We start from the raw sequence: 20,432 nt of genomic DNA on the forward strand, positions 1-20,432 counted from the left end.
TGTGTGTTTTATGATAAATACAGTAAGCTCTGTAAATGTAGTTTTTCTTCCTTGTGATATTTCAAATAACATTTTCTTTTCTCCAGCTGACCTTATGGTAAGAATACAGCATACAAGACATGTAACATGCAAAATATGTGTTAAACACCGTGTGTGTTATCTATCGGTAAGACTCCCAGTCAACAGAAGCCTAGTAGTAGTTAGTAGTAGTTGTGGGGAGTTAAAAGTTCTGTGCGGATTTTCAATTTTTCAAGGGTATATAGTTTACCTCTCAAACTTTTCAGATAACAGTGACAGTGTGCAGAAAGTGATTTATTTGTGGTTACGCAGCTAGATGGTGGCAAAAACCAGGTGAGACCCAGGTCTTCTGACTCGCGGTCCAGTGCTCTTTCTCCTGCATAAAGGTACTCCATTCCGAAAATACTGGCCTGCCATTCCAGCTCTCTCTTGTACTGTCCTCGAGCACACTCTCCTCCCACCCAGCTGGACTTCTTGTCCCTCCTGCTTTGCCACCTGAGTTGTGCTCATTCTTCCCTGTACCTGGAATGTTTTCTTCCACCTAGAAGATGTGGATCAGAATCCATTTGCTTGACAGTTTCATTGATTCTTCCCTCCTTTCCTCTGGTTTCTTGCAGCGTCTCTTACGAGTGTAGCTTGTCTGCCTCGTGTTGTGCTTATTTGTGCCCATGTCACCTACTGCACCTGCTCCCCTGGAAGCTCTCTGAGGCCTGGAACCACTCCTGGTTCGTTTTCGTGTGCCCTGTGGCATCTAGGAAAGGACCTTTTGTTTGGCAGAAACTGAGCAAGATTTTTGCAGTGAATGCACATTCTTAGTAATATGTGGTGGACAGGGATTACAAGCCCAGTGATCTTCCACCTCCCAGGAAAGTTGTGGGGAAGAGAGGAAGAGGAAAACCAGAGGCAGTAGTCCCTCCAAAAACAAATCTTCAGTCTTAGTGTTGGCTTTTCCAGCAACCTCCAGTCCTGGCAGAGAACAGTCGCCCAGGAGAGGGCAACAGTAGACAAGAGCATGAGGAAGCAGGTCAATTTTGCACTCAGTTCATCTCCCTTTCCCTTAGGCTTTCCCTGAATCTGTCTCTGAGCTTACTGTTTCCTGGCTGCCCGTCCGCACTAGTTGGATTCTTTCTCCAGAGAAATCCACATACAGATAGACCAGGATACAGTCAGTTGAAGCTCTGGGACCTCCTTTCCCTTTCTGTTGAGAGTCCACTGCAGTCAAACCCATAGCACACGGACATTTCCATTACATTCACTCAGGAGAAATGTTTTTGTTTCTGTGGCATTGAGAGAGAGAAGCAGGCTAAAAAGGCAAAATGTGGAGTTTTAGAGCTGAAGACTGAGGATCAGTTATTTTAAATGTCTGTGCTGAAATCCGAGATGATGTTGTCACCACTGTCAAACATTACAAAAGCTGAAAAGTAACTCAGAGCTCTAAACACATTTTAGAATGTATATGAAGTTGTAAAGAGTAGGTTACATATTAACAACCATTTCATCTTGGGCCAGTTAGTCAGCTGTGGCCACTTCCCCGTGTCCTTATCTACTGAACCAGCTAGCTGCCAAGCTTTTGTTGTTGTGTATGACAGACCTGCATACAGTCACATCCCTGCATACCCTGAAGTTAGAATTCCACCAGCTTCTGTCTCCTTACATCATAATTCTTAAAGTGGGGGGAAACAATCATCTGAGTTGGCTCCTGGTAGGACCAGCAAATGGAATCCCCTCTTCTCCGTTGTGGTGCCCACCTGCACGTGTAGACACCCAGACACCACAGCTTTTACTTCTGGAACTCCCATTATTACTGTAGTTCCTTCTGACGTTCCCTGTACCCCCTGCAGGCTCAGCTGCGTTTTCCCTCACACAGCTCTAGGTTGTAGGGTCATTGCGTTCTTTCTGACAGCACATCCAGCGTCAGACTGATGATCAGAGCACATCTTGAGGAGCACTTGGGACCCACGCCGATGGAGGGTATGAGGCTCAGAGCTCACACGTCATCTTTAACATAATTGCGACAGGTTCTCAGCAAATAGAAGGAGTCTTTCTAGGGTATGGGAATCTTCTTCACCTTCCCTCCTGTGATCTTTACACAGGGACTTTGCAAGTGCCCCCAAGAAGGCACACCATCCAAAGAGAGAGGCTGCTGTGGACAAAGGCAGCTGTGAAGGAGACGAGGAGGAAGAAAGTGACGATGATTGGGAAGAGGTGGAAGGTAAAAACATCAGAGCTGTGTGATTGTGTTTTTCTGGTTGAATCGGCTTAGAGGCATGTCACTTAGTTACCCGTTGTTCCGTTTCGAAACTAAGATCTAATAAGGTTGCAGTAGGGACTTGCTTTTGATGCAAGGAAAAATTCATGACCAGGTTACTGAAAAGGTATGGTCTTCCTCTGGTGGCTGTCAGGAGTAGATTGTGAAAGAGAGAGGCAACGTCATCTCGTAGAAAGCACACAGGCTTTGAGTCCTGGGTTCAGAGTCCAGCTTTGTCACTTATAGTGGAGTGAGCAAATCCACCTGTCAGAGCTGAGTTTTTTCACTGATGACATTCAGTAAGCATTGAATGCTCCCTGTGAGCTGTGCACAGGCTGGGATCCAGAACTGTGTTGGTGGAGGAAAGGTTTGCAAATGTAATGGGCCTAAAGCCTCATATATTCACAGTAAGTGGCAGCTAATATTATCATCCCTGATTCCTTCTGTGTAGCTTGACTCTATCTCAGCTCTTGATTTGGAAAATGATTTTTGAAAACCAACAAAAAAATTTTTTTAATGTAGTACATAGACCCCACCTAGATTCCTAACTGTAACATTTGCCATATTGAATGTGTCTTTCTCTCTGCATATATACATCGTAGAACCATTTGAAAGTAAGTTGCAAGGGCGCCGGGGTGGCTCAGTCTCAGGATATGATCTCACAGTTCACCGGGTTAAGCCCCATATCTGGCTCTGAGCTGACAGTGGGGAGCCTGCTTGGGATTCTCTCCCCCTCTCTCTGCCCCTCTCCTGCTTGTATGTATGCACTGCTCTCTCTGTCTCGGAAAAATAAACATTTAAAAAGAAAATAAGTTGCAGACACCCTGGCACTTTACTTGTAAATACTTCATGCATTTCAAGAATAAGACATTCTCCTACATGATAAAATATTTTCACACCTAAGAAAATGAAAAGTCCCCATTTGTTACAAAAATATCCTTCCTAGGTATGTTTTTGTTTGTTGCTAATCCAGGATCTAAGGTGTGAGCCTTGTATTTGGTTATACCGCTTTAGTCTCCTTTAGTCTAGAACAATATGTGCTGCTCAGCCCTGTTTTTTTACTTGTGGAACACTGCTGTTTTTGAAGAGTCGTGGCCTCTTCTTTTGTGGGATGTCTCATAGTCTAGTTTTGTCTGACAGACAGTCACACATCTCAGGGTGGTGGTAACGGGTTTCAGTGTCTCTTGGTTTCTTATACATGTAAGGTTTACCTGAATTTAGGTTCAGCTCTTAATACTGCATCCGTTAAGAGGCACCTAATATCAGGTTGTCCTACTAGTGATGCAAAGTTCGATCGTGTAAGGTGGTCCTGCCAGGTTGCAACAATATAAAGGTACATTTTTTTCCTCTTTAATTAGCCATCTCGGGTGGTACTAAAGAATTTCTTTTTAATGTTTCTTTTTGAGAGAGAGCACACACCTGTGTGTGAGGAAGGGGCGGAGAGAGAGGGAGACAGAGGATCTGAAGCAGACTCTGCATTGTCAACAGAGAGCCTGATGCGGGGCTCAAACTCAAACAGTGAGATTGTGACCTGAGCTGAAGTCAGACACTTAACCCATTGAGCCCCCCAGGTGCCCCTACTTAATGGTTTTAGTATGTTTTGATCTTTACCAAGTCAGAGATTATTACACTGAGCATTGCAAAATGGAATATTCTGAATCTGTCATTTCATATTCATTGATCAGGTGACTTTGATCTGTAAAGAAGAACTTTCTCTTTTAAGAATTTATTTTGAGTATCGCTGTGGACTCAGATATTTTAAAAATTGAAATATGTTATCAGTTATTATCGTTATACTTTTTGATCTTCAGCTGTCCCAGATTTGGCTCGTGGGAGCCCCTTTAAGCCAGTTATCCTGCTGTGTCCTGTTGCTCTGGCCTTACTCATTTTTGAGAACATTTTTGTTTTCTGGCATGAGAAGATGTGCCAGGCCCACCCTATACTTTTCTTGCTCCAGACCTATAATCAGCTTTTGTTTCTGCAGGAAGTCCTGGCTCTTTTCAGTAGGGACCCGTATATACAAACCAGGTCTTGACATTAGGTGTGTTCATTACCAACGGGGTGTCAAGTGCGTCTGGACCCACAGCCACTTTAAAAGGGCCTTTGCTGATGACATTCACAGTTAGATCCAGTTCATTGAATTCAGTTTATGTCAGCTAGCGTTTACAAGTGATGCAGGGGATAAAGAGAAAAAAAGATGCATTCCTTGTCATTACAAGTTTGCGACTGGGGCTGTGAGACCCCTCAGCCATTCCTCTATACAGAGCAAATTGTGATATGTGTTACTGTAGTAAAACAGAGAATAGAAAATTGTTCTTGTTTGGCGCTTTTTTTCCCCTTGGATAAAGGCTAAGTCTCTACTAAAACACATACTGGAGCATCAGCTCCTTGGTACCAGAGATTTGTATTTAATTCAACTCAGTGTTTCTGTGCCCTAGTTTCCTGTGTCTCTGGGTTGCTGTTCAATCAAGTTCAATGAGCAATAAAGTAAAACAGCACAGTGTGTGGCATTTTTGAGGTACTCAGAAACATGATAGGAGTAGGGGACTCCTGCCTCGCATCTGTCCTGTTCTGTTCCTTACTCCCTCAATCTCAGCAGAACTCAATTTTGATCGCGTGATCGCTGTTATAATAATTATTATCACTGATTTTTGAATATTTTTGTTGATAGAACTTAGTGAGCCTGTGCCGAGTGATGCAGGAGAAAATGCAGCCTTCTCTAAATCTGTCCTGCCTGTGAAGCCAGTGGAGATAGAAATTGAAACACCCCAGCAGGCAAAAGCCAGAGAAAGAAGGTAAGATTAGGCATTTGCTTCTAGATTCCTGTCGCATATAATCAGCAACAGCTGCTATGTGACGAGAGCTTTTGAGAAACACGTAGGAGACCAGGGCTGAGTACCAAAGTGGTCAGGAGCCTTAGGTGGGAGAGCCCTGGGGTCACCTTTAGGACTTGAACAAGAATCTTGGTTTGTTCTCTGGCTGGGGCAGGGCGTGGAGAAAGAGGAAACTCTTAGGTATTGAACATCTGTTGTATCCAAGGGCTCTGCGGGTTGTCTGTTAACTTAAACTTTAAGGTAGTTTGTGAGTGAGGACCTGGACACTCCGAGAAATTCAGTAAAGTTTTAGGAGTCACTCAGGAAGTGGATGAGCCAAGATCTAAATCCCTCTCCATCCAACTTGACCCTCATCTTGTCGCACCACATCACACTGCACGATTTGAGGCAGTGCCCCACTGTGGTAGGGAGCCCCCATTCCATCCCTAGGTCCCTGGGACCACTGTAGCCCCTGGTGGCTTGGGAATGTGTAACACCACACCTGGTAGTTAATGGCCAATGACTCCCACTGTGTGACGGGCACATCATCAGGCACGAAGAAAGGAGATGATAGAAGTCATTCAAGAAGTGTTAAGTTGGCTTATGGATGCAGGGGACACCGGCATGAGAGACCTCTTACAGCAGAGCAGCACCAACAAATGAGTTGTTGGTCTAGCACAGAAGTACCCATGCTAAGGGGGGGAATCTAATTGGGAGGTCAGACAGGCAGAGAGGACTGCTTGGAGAATGTGCACTTCAAAGCACGTCCGTGCGGCGTGTCGGGTAGAGAAAGTCGAGGCATTTAGTCGAGAAGGACCAGAAAATCTGCAGAAGGTAGCCAGCTTGCAGATTCGCCTGCACAACCTCGTGTGGGAAAACAAGGGGCGCCATTCATGAGACATCACAAGGGAAAGGAAGTGACTGGGGGCTGGGGTCAGGCGTCGCCCGTCTCCCACTTCATCCTCGGATTTTTCCATATGCATGGCAGTGAAAGGATAAAAATGGAGTTTGAGACATATCTTCGGAGGATGATGAACCGTTTCAGTAAAGAAGTCCGTGAGGACACACACAAGGTAAGGGCAGGGGTGAAAGGACAATGTCCTCTCTGTCAAGGCAAGGTGGTGTGGTGCCAGAACTTTGGTCTCAGTGAAGCCTGGGAATAAGGAAAGGGATCGGCGTGGGTTGAGCGGCAGAGGAAGGCTTTATTGAAGAGAAAGGGCAGAGGACAGAGGCTGGGGGGACTGCCCAGGCCGAGCTGAGAGCACGTGGCGGGACGACCAGTGTGTCTGCATCTTGGGGGGTGCGTGCATCGGAGGCCCGTGGAGAGCGAGGGAAGGGCACTTTGATGTCCCTCGGGTCGGCAGCGGCAGCCAGAGGAGGTAGAGACGGCAGAGGTGGAAGAGACCCGTGTGTCTGCAGCAGCCGCAGAAATATGGAGGTGAGGTGAATGCAGAGCAAGGACAGTGAAGAGATGACCCCCCCCCCCACCCCGCCCCAAAGCCTTGAGGAGTATATGAGATAGCTGTGCTGCTTGTACCTTTTGGTAGAGGTGAAAGCAGGAGAAGAGTTAATACAGCTCCCAGATCGTAAGCTTCAGTGAGGGGAGAAGGGTGAGCCACTGACTCAAACGGGGTGGTCATAAGTGGGTTTGAAGACGGTTTTGCAGGGAAAATGATGTAAAGCTGTGGGGCGATGTGGAGCAGTCCTGTGATCGTCTCATTAGGTTGGGGAGCAGTTGGAACTCAGGTGAAGGGCACACGTGGGGTCTGCAGTGGGAGGGGCTGGGTTCTTCCAGGGCTGGGGGGCTAGCAGCGTGGTGAACCCGTGCCGACCCCCAGCTTGGACAGTTGCTGGCGCTTGTGCTGCCTCGACCTTCTTTCCCCCAACTCACTTTTCCTCCCAATCTTTTTGGAGCAAACCCCAGACCTTGTAGAACGTCATCCGTAAATCCTACAGCATATATCTAAAAGACAATGCCTCTAAAAGAAAAAAAAAAAGTTTTTATTTTGCAGTTTTGAGATTTGATTATTTCTCTGAGGGAATAAGTTGGGAGGGGACAGGGTGACAAAGTCTTGGGAAATGGCTGACATGGAATTTTTCTTTCTCGTGTGTAGAAATAACAACAAAGAACTCCTGCCCACAAAATGTCACTCAGTCTGGCAGCAGAAACCCCTCCGGTTTTCAGCCTACCATCTTCCCCTTTTTCCCAGGTTCACCTGTTGTGCCTGCTGGCAAATGGTTTCTATCGCAGTAACATCTGCAGCCAGCCAGATCTGCTTGCCATCGGCCTGTCCATCATCCCAGCTCGCTTTACCAAAGTGCCACCTCAGAACGTGGATGCCTGCTACCTGTCGAACCTGGTGAAATGGTACGGCCCTCCAGCCCGTCCTGCAGAGCCCCAGTGTAGGACTTATGTCTCTCAGAGTCTGGGGGCAGGTCAGGTCCACACACCTTCCCCGAAAGGATCCTATATGCCAGGCCTTGGGCACAGCACTGAAGACAGAGAAGCGTCAGGCATGATCTCTGCCCTCGAAGAGCTCCCAGGCTGGCCGGGAAGACCGGTGCACTCAGTTCATCAGGGTAGTGTGCTGGTAGGAGTGCTCAGGAGGGGATGTGCTAGGGCCTGTGGGTGTACAGAGCAGCTGGGGGTCTGGGAAGGCAACCAGGGATGTGAAGTGTGACGGGGCCCTCAGTGGTGAGCAGGGGTCAAGCCGCTCAGACTGGGAAAAGCAGGGCATAGGCAGCCGAGGCTCATGTTCCCTTACGAGACCGTCCCTTCTGATTTTCTTGGCTATGAAAGAATAGCGAGCATTCCTCTTTGCCATGACCTGTGACACAGGGAATGCCTGGTTTCTCTCCAGGTTCATTGGAACATTTACAGTTAATGCAGACCTTTCAACCAACGAGCAAGATGGCCTACAGACCACATTGGAAAGGAGATTTGCTATTTACTCTGCGCGGGATGATGAAGAGTTGGTCCACGTAAGTGGTCTTCCTGGCAGCACTGTTCTTTAGGACCGTTAGCAAATGACCATGGCAGTCATGTGCCAGATACCGTTCCAGTGTTTTCCATGTTCTTACTCAGTCCTTGTAAGATAAAAAATAGGTTCTGAAGCTCAGAGAGGCCAAAAAACTTTCTCAGGGTCATTCCGTTGGGAAGCCCTGGAGTCCGGATCGGGACCAGTGACTATTGCTTGCCGTCCTGGAGTACGGAGCACTTCAGTTTTGGTCAGGCGCCCTCGACTTGTTTCCATTAAATATCCAGAAATTATGTCCAGACATCCCAGGGAAATGGTTTTTCAAACATTGGCTGCCGAAATTCTTCAGGAAGTGTTTTCCTCCCTTCCAGTTTGAGCAGCGACACTGGCCGGCTGCTGTGCGGCGAGGAGAGTTCTGTCCACCAAGATGTTGTGTCTGAAAAACAGAGGTAGAAATGCAGTTTTACCCCTGAAAGATTCCTGTTAATCACATATGCTTGTATCTGAGCTCCAGCTTTTCTCTTTGTTCAGGACAAGAGACCAGACTTCTTGGATCTTAAGAGCCCAAATGACAGGCATCTTTACCCGTCTTCTGATCTGGCTTGAAAAAGTCTCATATCTGACACGGCCAGGAATCATGCCAAAATGCCACCTCCCAGGGACAAGCATTAATATTTGAGTTCTGTCCTCCCTGTCTTTGTTCCTGTGTGTATTTGCAAAGTATTTTCCCACCCCAAAATGATACCGTGTACCCATTAAATAGTTACCCGGCATTCTGCTCCCTCCTCCCTCTCCCTCAAGCACCTGGCAGCCACCGGTCTGCCTTCCGTCTCCACAGATTTACGTGTTCTGGATGTTTCATGTGGAAGCAATACAACCTGTGACCTTCTGTGACTGGATAGACCACATGTTGTTTATTCATCAGTTGGTGGGCATTTTGGTTGTTTCCATCTCTTGGCTGTTGTAAGGAGCACTGCCGTAAACGTGTGCGTACGTGTACTTACTCGAGCTCTTGTTTTCACTTCTTCTGAGGAGTGGAGTTGCTGGGTCATTCCGCGTTTAACTTTCTGAGGAATCGTCAGACTTTTCCACAGCGGCTGCACCATTGCACATTCCCACCAGCAGGGTGCAAGGACTCCACTTTCTCCACATCTTCGCCAACGCTTGTTGTTTTCCTTTAAAAAAAATTTTTTTTATTGTAGTCATCCGAAGGGGTGTGAAGTGGTATCTCGTTGTGGTTTTGACTTACGTTTTCCTGGTGACTCATGATGGTTAGCGTCTCCATGTGGTTATTGGCCATTTGTATACCTCCTTCAGAGAAATACCCAAGTAAATCCGATGCCTGTTTTTTGTTGGGTTCTCTGTCTTTTTTTTGTTCAATCGTGAGAGTTCTGTATGTACTCTAGACACTAGGCACCTGTCACATATGCAAATATTCTCTCCTATTCTGTAGGTTGTCTTTTCCCTTTCTTGATAAAGTCTGTTGATGTGCAAAAGTTTTCATTTTGTCAAAGTTCAGTTTTTCTGTTTTTCCTTTGTTCCTTATACTTTTGGTGTCATATCTAAAAATCCATTGCCAAATCCAAGCTCACGTAGATTTCTTCCTCTATTTTCTGCTAGGAGTTTTATACTTGTAGACCTCTTACATATAGGTCTTTCATCCATTTTGAGTTACTGTTTATATATGATGTGAGGTGAGCGTTCACCTTCATTCTTTTGCATGTGGAGACACAGTCGTCCCAGCACCCTTGGTTGAGGAGACCATTCTCCCAGCTATCTGTTGTGTTATCTTCACTGTTGGCCGAAGAGACAAGATTTTCAGTGGGGATTGCATGGTCTTGGCACCCTCATCAAAAATCAATTGCCCGAGGATGTATGGGTTAATTCTAATTCCATTTATCCACCAGGACTCCTTGTCTCCTCTATTCTGACAGTTTCTCAGTCTTCTCTTGTCCTTGCTATCTTGATACTTTTGAAGAGTACTGCTTAGGAATTTTGTAGAGGGTCCCTCAATTTGGATTTCTTTGATGTTTTCTCACCCCCTCTGCTTTTAACTTCAGAAGAAACGTGCAAAAGTAATTTTTTTTTTTTTTGTCACAACATGGCTTTTCACGGAAAACTCACCCTCCTATTTCTGGCTTTCTCAGCTGGGCGTTACAGTAATTCAGGAGAAGCGGGTCCTGAGGTCCGTGTGGGAAGATCTTGCTCAGATACTTTGTCACTGTCGCTGTTTTGGAGGTTTATTCCCCCAACCAGGCTCCCATCCTTACAGGGTAACAGATTTTTAGAGTCGCAGCCTCCAGTTGAAAGACTCCTTGTGGGAAAAACAGAAAATGGAGTAGACTTTGGGGATCTGGTGATAATGATGTTTTCTGTTTTTTCTTCTTAGAGTGATGTCATTTAATTATTTTCTTTTAATCACATGCACGGCATATGTTGAATACAGAACAATCAGAAGATAGATAAACTGGAAAAAAAATCACCTGTAAACACCCATATCCCCAAAATGGGTCCTTTTCTAAACACGCTTATATGTTTATATTTCTATACTTTTTTTTTTTTTTTTACAAAAATTAACATTATACATAAAAAGCAAACCATTTTTCTATGGAGATATATCTCTCCAGCATTATTATTATTATTATTATTATTATTATTATTATTATTATGATTATTTTACATTATTTTTCAGAGAGAGAGAGAGACAGAGACAGAGCAAAGTGGGAGAAGGGGCAGAGAGACAGGGAGACACAGAATCCAAAGCAAGCTCCAGGCTCCTAGTTGTCAGCACAGAGCCCAACACAGGGCTTGAACTCACAAACCATGAGATCATGACCTGAGCCAAAGTCGGACACCTAACTGACTGAGCCACCCAGGTGCCCCTCTCCAGGATTATTTTTAATAGTGTGGAGGTTTCCAGACTCTCTTGCTTGGTTGTTTCTGACTTTTCCCCGTTATAAAAATCTACCCACAAGAAACAACATGGAATTAGTTAAATCCTCATTTTTTTTTCCTTAGAATAAATGTGTCATTGTTTTTCATTGTAGATATTTTTACTGATTCTCCGGGCCCTGCAGCTCCCCACCCGACTGGTATTGTCTCTGCAGCCGGTTCCTCTGAAGTTACCTACAGCAAAGGTGGGGTTCTCCCAGAGGGTAGTTGTGTTAATAAGGAGGGAGAAATTCTCGCACTTCACAAAAAAATTGGTCATTGGACTTTTTTCAAGGGTTGGTATTCACAGGGCGTGGGCCTCTTGGAGCCTGCCTTGCACGTCCCCTGTGTTGGGAAGACTGGACACCAGTGGGCCTCTGGCAGCCTGAGCTTGATGGAGCTTGAGGTGTAGAGAGGGACCTGAGAGAGATCTTGGCTCCTTGGTGGGTTAGTTTCTGCCGTGAGGTGCAGTAGAAAGGCCCCATCCTCCTCCCCCTCCTCCTTGTCAGTGTGGAGTGATAGCGGGTGAAGGACTCTGCATTCCGCCATCATCTAAGGAGGAGGCTCGGCGCTGTACTCACTGCACTGTTATCACGGTCTGAAACGTAGTGTCAGAGGTGGATTTTTTTTGTTTTTAAGTTTACTTATCTATTTATTTATTTATTTTGAGAGAGGGACAATGAGTGGGAGAGGGGCAGAGAAGGAGGGGGACAGAGGATCCGTAGTGGGCTCTGTGCTGACAGCACAGATGCAGGGTTCGAACTCGCAAACCATGAGATCATGACCTGAGCCAAAGTCGGCCGCTCAACCGACTGAGCCGCCCAGGCGGCCCTGAAATTCTGTATTCTTAATGCAACAACTTTATTAAGTCTGTCAGTTATTTTGTTTGCAAGATACGTTATGTGCCAAAAAAAAAAAAAAAAGGTACATTGTGTGCAAGGTGGGTATTATTGCCAAGGACACTGAGATTCAGAGGTTCATACCTACCTAATGATATGTTTATGGGTACATACAGAGACGTTTATAGGTGTTTACGTATAATAAGCCTATGTGTAAAAAATATTTGAAAGCAAGTGAATAAACGTCTGCATACTTTACTGGCACCATAGAAGAAAGGGGAAACAGAGCTGGGATTGGAGCCCAGGTTTGTCTGTTTCCGGTGTTCTTTTCCCCGGGCCACACTCCAGAGTGGAAAGAGTCACACTGTGGCCTAAGGTGCCTTGGATTTCGGTGAATGCCGTCTTACAGTCCTAAAGTCGAGCCAGCCTGTCACTGTCTGAGCTGGAGACATCCTGTGTACATGGGTTCTGTAGCCGGTGACTTGGGCCTGGTAGATTATAGGATCTCCTATCATTAGCAAAAAAAAAAAAAAAAAAAGGGTAAAACAAAAATTCCTCTTCTGTTTAAGGGAAAGAAAGCTTCCAAGGAGAGATCTACAGAGGGTCCCGGAGGCTCCTTGGAAACTTCCAGCCCAGTTCCGGAAAACCAAGCTAAACCCAAGAGCGGCAAGGGGACCGGACAAGAGAGCACTCCTTCTGCGGGCACTGGCAGTCCGAGCACCAGAGGGAAGAGGAGCAAGCCAGCCGCGGTTGGGAAGAAACGGCGTGGGCCCTCCTCCAGTGAGGAAGAGGAGCGCAAAGCGGGGGGGCAGGAGGAGGGCCCCCGGAGACGTCGGCAGGGCCGGGAGCGGCAGGTGGCCTCCAGGGTGTCGTACAAAGAGGAGAGTGGGAGTGAGAGGGGCAGCAGTGGCTCTGACTTCGAGCCGTCCAGTGGGGAAGGCCGTCATTCATCCGATGAGGATTCTGAGCCTGGCCTTCCCAGGCAGAGGAGGGCCCCGGGCCCCCAGAGGACAAAGGCAGGGTCTAAGAGTGACTCCAGGACCCACCGTGGAAGGCACCCTAGGCGCTCTGGCTTTCCAGCAGCGTCCACGAGCTCTTCGAGCAGTAAGAGCAAGCGAGGCAAGAAAATCTCCAGTGATGGTGAGGGGGCACAGAGAGGGACAGCGGCCGGCAGAGACCAGTGGCTAGAGGTGTTCTGTGAGCAGGAGGAAAAGTGGGTGTGTGTGGACTGTGTGCACGGTGTGGTGGGCCAGGCCGTGGCCTGTTACAAGTACGCCACCAAGCCCATGACCTACGTGGTGGGCATTGACGGTGACGGCTGGGTCCGGGATGTCACCCAGAGGTACGACCCAGCCTGGATGACCACAACCCGCAAGTGCCGAGTTGATGCCAAGTGGTGGGCTGAAACCTTGAGACCGTATCAGAGCCCGTTGGTGGAGAGGGAGAAGAAGGAGGACTCAGAGGTAAGGCTGGCGGGGAGGGAGGAGGAGGGGACTCAGAGGGAAGGCGGGCAGAGAGGGAGGAGGAGGAGGACTGAGGGAAGACTGGCAGGGAGGGAGGAGGAGGGGGACTCAGAGGGAAGGCCTCAGCTGCCACAGGTTCGAGGCCCATCTTGGTGCACCTTATGTGTGCCCAGCCCCATGTGGGGTTATCTTTGAGTGTGAGCTCCTATAATTATCACAACAGTACTATAGGGCTGGGATGATTATTGCCCTAATTTTACCAGTTAAAAATGTGGGACCTGAGAGATAAACTGCCTTCGTATTTGAACCCGTGTCTATCTGGGTTTGAAGGCATATACTGTGTGTGTTTAGTTATTGCCTAGTTGTAAATTTGGAGCTTGAAAATAATTTATGCAAGTCCTATAAATTGCACTCCGTGAAGAAAAACTCATGAATGTGATGGTCCTCTGTGTCCCCGCCTGTGCACCCCCATGCACGCTCAAAGGAGCACACACACACAAATGTCCCTCCTCGGATCTAGAACACTCCTCTCCTGGGAAGGGAGGGACTCCGGAAGGCACTCTGGGAAGCAGACTGCTAAGACATAGTACAGTGTGTGTGTCCTAGGACTCCCCATTGACCCGAGCCCCTTACGCATGAGTTATGTTGGGTAGAGCTCAGCCTTTGCCCAGATTTGCCAACGAATTAGTCCCACCTTGTCAGGACTGGTGAAGCGTGGGTTTATGTGCCACTCCCCGTAGCCGTGCAGCTCACTCTGCTGAGAGTTCAGTCCGGCGGCGTTCGGGCTCATTTTACTCAGAAGTGATAGGGAGGTGGGAATTGTGCAGGTGGCGTCCTGACTAATGTGTTTGCGGTGGAGGCTGACCGCGCTCCTGCTCCCGACCACTCCGCCTTGCCAGTCCTTGCCAGTCTACAAGGGCCGTTTAGAAAGATGCCAGGGAAGGCGCAGGGCCTTTGGGAAATAGGATGTGAACTACAGCAGGGGAATCGCCCACTGAGAAATCCAGAGCCTTGAAGAAGGGCTAGGAGAACAAGTACTAGTTATAGTGGACTAAGCCGAGTCACACAGCATGAATGGCCCCTTTGAGTGTCCCGGGAGAGCAGGGTCAAGTACACGTGCACTGCAGGCTAGTGGTGTCACTTCCGCGTGAGGCCGCCTGAAGAAAGCCCGTGTGTCTTCCCCGAGGAACAGAGTAGGCGTTGCTCTGCGAGGGCTGCCAGGGGTCTGAGCGCCGAGAGTGAATAGGTTAGGTGACCCTTCTGAGCTGCCACGAGCCACAGAATTACATGCTTCTGCAGCTTTTGATTTATCTAAAATCTATCTGGGGACGTTACTGTTACTGGTGCTTGTTAAACCTCTGCTCCACTGTTTCCGAACAAGGGGGTCTAAGGATCGCCCACCTCAGACCTCCCCTCCTCTTCCAGACATGCTCAGTGTTGTCTCTCTGGCCTTTGCAGTTTCAGGCAAAGCACCTGGGCCAGCCTTTGCCAACGGTCATTGGCACGTATAAGAACCACCCTCTGTACGCCCTGAAGAGGCATCTCCTGAAATACGAGGCCATCTACCCCGAGACAGCCGCCATTCTGGGGTATTGTCGAGGAGAAGCTGTCTACTCCAGGTGTGTGAGGCGGCCCGGTGGCTTTGTCTTCCCGATGGCCCGGGACTAGCGGCCTTCTGGGGCAGGGGGCTGCTAATGTCGGCCCTTTAGTCAGAAGAGATGAGCTTTGTGGTGTGTGTGCACGCCGTCCCACGTGGGACGTGGGTAGAGGGATTGTAGCTTAAAGATGAGAACAACAAGGGTTAAAAGACCAGCAGGTGAAGAAAGGTTATGGGGAGAAATAAAAAGTACAATAAGGTCTGTATAAGAATAAAAAAACATACCCATAAAATAGAAGGAAGAAAAGATTTGATCATGACAAAGTGAGTGGATATTTTAATGGGGACACAGCTTCTCTCTGGGAAGATGAAAACGTTCTGGAGATGGATGGTGGGGACGGTTACTCGACAGTGTGAATGCAGTTGATGCCACTGAACTGCACACTTAATCACGGTGAAGATGATGCATTTTAAGTATATTTACTCCACACCAAAAAAAAAAAAAAAAAAAAAAAAAAATTGCCAGAGAATGGGGGAAGGGAATAAGAGAAAAATGAATGTAAGATATACACAAAATGAAAACAAATCACTTTAATGTCAATTTAATGTGTGGAACAGAGAAATGTAGAAGCAGCACTTTTAAGAAATAGCAGATGAGAGAAATAGTAACTAACAGAAGTGACTTTTTTAGAACGTGGTAATGCAAGACCAAAGGTAGAGTAGAGGAAAGAGAAAACCAAGAAACCGGGAAATCACATGGGTGGGTGGAGTGAGTCCTGTGCGCAGGAGTCAGCCCTGCAGGGAGACGGCCACAGCCCCTGTTCAGGGTCTGTGGTGGGACTTCGTCTTCCAGCCTGCTCAGGACCTCAGCTACAATGACGAGAGGCCCCCGGGGCCCGGCCGCCCTAACTGAGGCAGTAAAGGCACAGGCTTCCTGATGCGGTTGCGGGAGAGGAGGTGTGGTAGGAAGAAAGTGCCAGCATGATCCGCAGGAACCACCATGTCCACCATAGGAAGAGAGCATTAGAGGTGGACGGTTTTTCTGGTAGTAAAAGACACCAAGCAAAGTGTGCCATTTAACCCTTTGAGAGCATACAGTCCGGTGCTGTTAAGTACATTGACATATAATGCACACGTAATGTATGTAATGTACATATATGTACGTATAATGTACATTTAAATGTACAACCATCCCCCCCCTGCATCTCCAAAACTTTTTCATCTTCCCAAACTGAGACTCTGTCCCCGTTGAACACTAACTCCCCGCCCCCCTTCCCACAGCCGCTGGCACCCACCCGCCTACTTTCTGTCTCTGTGCATTTGCCTCCTTTCAGGACCTCGCATGAGTGGGACCATGCAGTATTTGTCCTTGTGTGCCTGACGTCCGGGGGGTGGACACTTGTTGCTTTCCTTCCTGGCTTTTGTGAACCGTGCCGCTGTGGACAGGGGTTGTGCAGCTGTCTCTTTGAGACGCTGCTTCCGGCTCCTTGGGGTGTATGCCCAGAAGTGGTGTTGCGGGATCATGTGGGACTTGGGTGTTTCACTTAGTGAAGAACCGACACGCTGTTTTCCACAAAGCCTGCATTGTTTTACAGTCTCCCCAGCAGAGGACAAGATCCCAATATTTCCACACTCTTGCCGACACTTGTGTTCTGGTTTTTGTAGTCATAGCTGCCCTCCTGGGTGTGAAATAGGAGCCGAGATTTATTCTGACAGGGCTGTGTCCACTTCCCCGCTGTGCTCCTTGGGAATGTCCAGATAGTGCCCGCCTGCCCCGCCTAAGACCGTGACCACAACATAATTACTCCTTTGGGCAATCGGAGATGGGCTGCCTTCGGCAGGAGTGTGAGTAGCGCTCCCAGGTCAGACAGGGATGCTGTGGACAGAGGAGCGCTGCCCCCGCGCTGTGGGCCTGGAACATGTCTGGTCCTCCAGCAACCTGGCAAAGCAGAGAGGACAGAGCTCATTACCCCTGATCGACAGAGGAGGACGCTGAGGATCAGGAAGGGAAAGTGGCTTGTCCGGGGTCACTCCGTTAGGCAGTGGCACAGAGGAGGCAGTGCGCCCCTTGTGCCCCGTCCTGTGCCGAAGGTCAGCCTCAGACGGGGCGGTCGGTGAAGGGCCTGATTTCTGCACTGGAAGGGCACTCAGTGCCCTTGCTCACTGGAACCACGCTCTGGGCAGAGCTCAGGGCTGCCAGCTGAGGAAGAGACAGCCGTGCCCTATCAAAGAAGGCGCGGTGAGGACGGCAGTTGAAACCTGTTGGAAAGTCGCCTTGCAAGGCTCGGCTATAGCTCTTAGCCCTGGAAGGAGAGTGAAACCAGAGCCCTTCTCTAATCAGGCTGCTGGGAATTAATGACTCTCTCATGTGCATGGATCTTACATCCGTGGTAATTCATTAGCTTAGTATAGTTTCCGTGTAGTCTTCCTTGGGGTTCACTGCCCCTTCTTTGGACACTCGTCCCTGCCCCCATCTCTGTGTTTAGCAGCAGACCAGGCCTTCGGCAACCACGCACTCGTTCAGGTATCTTGTCCTCTACAAGCTGCAAAGGGACTCTCACTGTGGGAGAAGGGGGGAAGCCTTGGCATGAAGCCTAACACAGACAGATAACTCCATCAGGTCAGGACTTGTAAGTGGATGCATCCCCCCAGGAGATAGGAAGTCCAGGTTAGCTGTTTGCCTAACGCAGGTCCCCCAGTTCCCTCAGGAGCAGGGCCTTAGGAGAGAACTGAGGGCTGAGAGCATCCTTCTGAGAGGCTGTGTGAGGCCTTGCCTCTGTGCACACAGCGTTTCTTCGGTGCGTGTGAACTGAGTTTGTCCTGTGTCTCCCCCTGTTGGTTCCTGCAGGGATTGCGTGCATACCCTGCACTCCCGGGACACGTGGCTGAAACAAGCGAGAGTGGTGAGGCTGGGAGAAGTGCCCTACAAGGTAACCACTGGGGGGTGGGCGGAGGGCAGAGGCGTGGGCACTAAGGGCTGCTGAGTGCGCACCCAGGAGAGGGACCCAAGTCTGACTTCTCTGGCTTGAGAAAGATTGGAGGAAGGGAAAAGCATTCAAATATGGCTTACTTGAATGAGGAATTTGCCAGGTATGGATCATTCAAAGCATGCAAGAAGTTTCATGTTTTTGAAGGGTTGGAAAACAGAGGCTGCAGGTGACCCTTTACAGAAAACCCTTCCCTGGAGCAGCTCATGTGCCCAGGCGCCAGTCCTTAGCCCCTTACACTGCGCCCATAGCACTCCTCCTTGTAGAAGTTATGCAGCCTTGTAGCCAGTCCTCCCGAGTGAAAAATTTGGCCACTAGACCTCCTTGGGGAGTGTGCCGGGGGTCCCAAACTCCGCGCCTTGCACGGTGCGTGACATAGGCAATTTCCGGGTGTGAATCCTGGCACTGTCACTCACCTGGCCGTGGGGCCTTAGTGACTTCATTTCCGAGTCCAGTTACCCTGTGAGTGGTGAAAGCGCAGAGCATGGCATGGCCGGGAAAGGCCGGGTCTGGCCCTCGGGAGCCGCCGCTGCAGGTGGACGCTCTATACCTCCTGGGCTGCTCCTCTGTAAAACGCAGTGACAGAGCCTACCTGCTGGCTTTGTTGGCAGAGCTGAATAAGCTAACACAGAAGCACTGGGCCCAGTGCCGGGACGGGGAGCCCTCTGCAGGCGTTGGCTAGTGGTAGCGGCCTGAGGGGTCCTGGTGGTACTAGGACCTGTAAAGGGGGTAAAAAAACACACCCGTCTCGGGTTCGTTGGGGCGGTTAAATGAGGCTGCGGCTGTAAAGCACTCAGCACAGTGGCCCGTATACAGTCAGTGCTTAGGAAGTGCATGTCTGTGTCCTAAACTGGCTGTTCCCTCTGGCGTAGATGGTGAAGGGCTATTCCAACCGGGCCCGGAAAGCCCGCCTCGCCGAGCCCCAGCTGCAGGACCAAAATGACCTGGGTCTGTTTGGCAGGTGGCAGACGGAGGAGTACCAGCCCCCTGTGGCTGTGGACGGCAAGGTAAGGGCGGTGCTCAGTGGGGTCAGGACCCAGGCCACTCCATTCTGCAGCTGGCTCGACCTGGTGTCCCCCCACCTCTGCAGGTCCCCCGGAATGAATTTGGGAACGTATACCTCTTCCTGCCCAGCATGATGCCTGTCGGCTGTGTCCAGCTGAACCTGCCCAACCTGCACCGCATAGCCCGCAAGCTGGACATTGACTGTGTCCAGGCCATCACTGGCTTCGACTTCCATAAAGGCTACTCCCATCCCATGTGCGTGCGGGGCCTTCCATGGAGGCCAGGAGGGGCAGGGCGTCCTGGAGAAGGGGCAGGAAGTCCGTGTGAGGGTAGAGGCCATTTTCCAGGTTTTACTCTGGATTTGCAAAGTCAGCCTTAGCACTTTACCTTTTACTTTCACACTTCTACTCTGGCTTCCAACCAGAGGCAGCAAAACTACTGAAACCAGCATGCCGATGACGCTGGATGAAAACAGTTTCCTGGGGGTGGTGACAGCATGCTTCCTGCTTGGTGGCCTCTGTCCTCCCATGGGGTGGGGGTGGGAGCCCTCTTCCCAGGTGTCTCAGGCAGGCCTGGGGAAGAAGATGGGGTGTTAACGGGTCCACAGGCCTTCCTTTGCACGGACGGTGCTGCGGCTGGGATTGTGGGCGGCTGATGCAGGGAATCCTTCAGGGCTCTGAGTGCCTAGGAGCCACCTGCTGGCCTCCACGAGGGGGGAGGAGGAGAGGCCAGAGCAGGCGGCAGGCTCGTAAGACGATCCGCGTTGCATCCCCACAGAACTGATGGCTACATTGTCTGTGAGGAATACAAAGACGTGCTCCTGGCTGCCTGGGAAAATGAGCAGGCACTCATCGAAAAGAAGGAGAAGGAGGTGAGCAGCCTGGCCAAGGTGGGCCTGGGTGGGGGGCCTGAGGTGCGAAAGCAGAATCGCAGGGGGACGCAAGCCCCCAGGTGGGGCAGGGGCCTCACTTGCACCGTGAATGAAAGGAGACTATGTGTACTTGAAAGCTCTTTCCAGCTCTTACACTTTGTGGAAGGCACCCTAGGGAGCCAGCCCCGGTGAACAGGGTCCTGTCTACACCTCACAATCTACCATCCTTGTCCACAGTCTGCCTGGATCCCAGCTCTGGGGACCCTGCACCTGCTGGCCACACCTGCCTCTGTTGAAAGGAATCGCCCGTGGTCCAGGTCTGCATGGCCTCCTCCTTGAGGATGTTAGGGTCGCTAACAGTTCACAAGAGGCTTCTGTTTTGCTGCCTTTTATGTGCCTCATTTTATAAATCACACTGATTTTTTTTTTTTAATGTTTATTTTTAAGAGCGCGTGTGTGTGTCGGGGAGGGTCAGAGGGGGAGACAGAGGATCCGAAGCTGGTTCTGCACTGGCAGCACAGAGCCCGATGTGGGGCTTGAACTCACGCACCATGAGATCATGACCTGAGCTGAAGTTGGATGCTTAACTGAGCCACCCAGGCGCCCCAGTCACATCGGTTTTGAAACAGACTTGCACAACTGAGAAACTCACTTAAGCTCAAAATCTTATTTCAGATCTTTA

At 49.4% G+C, this 20,432-nt stretch overlaps 1 protein-coding gene across 4 annotated transcripts in view; it reads left to right on the forward strand.

The window, feature by feature from the left end:
- The window catches only part of XPC (XPC complex subunit, DNA damage recognition and repair factor), a 28,878-nt gene that overhangs the window by 6,213 nt on the left and 2,233 nt on the right, over positions 1-20,432 (forward strand). For 2 of the 4 annotated variants that reach the window (XM_045493933.1, XM_045493935.1), the window contains 12 exons: positions 2,112-2,230; positions 4,938-5,061; positions 6,068-6,152; positions 7,290-7,447; positions 7,941-8,061; positions 11,105-11,194; positions 12,397-13,290; positions 14,749-14,909; positions 17,736-17,817; positions 18,747-18,881; positions 18,965-19,134; positions 19,657-19,750. In XM_045493933.1, coding sequence (XP_045349889.1) covers positions 2,112-2,230; positions 4,938-5,061; positions 6,068-6,152; positions 7,290-7,447; positions 7,941-8,061; positions 11,105-11,194; positions 12,397-13,290; positions 14,749-14,909; positions 17,736-17,817; positions 18,747-18,881; positions 18,965-19,134; positions 19,657-19,750 — 2,233 coding nt within the window. Of the gene's footprint in view, positions 1-1,799; positions 1,990-2,111; positions 2,231-4,937; positions 5,062-6,067; positions 6,153-7,289; positions 7,448-7,940; positions 8,062-11,104; positions 11,195-12,396; positions 13,291-14,748; positions 14,910-17,735; positions 17,818-18,746; positions 18,882-18,964; positions 19,135-19,656; positions 19,751-19,987; positions 20,248-20,432 lie in introns of those variants that run through there. The other 2 variants (XM_045493934.1, XM_045493936.1) reach the window with 2 other exon arrangements.

This window comes from Leopardus geoffroyi, chromosome A2 (genome assembly GCF_018350155.1).
Source record: "Leopardus geoffroyi isolate Oge1 chromosome A2, O.geoffroyi_Oge1_pat1.0, whole genome shotgun sequence".
NCBI classification, from domain to species: Eukaryota; Metazoa; Chordata; class Mammalia; order Carnivora; family Felidae; genus Leopardus; species Leopardus geoffroyi.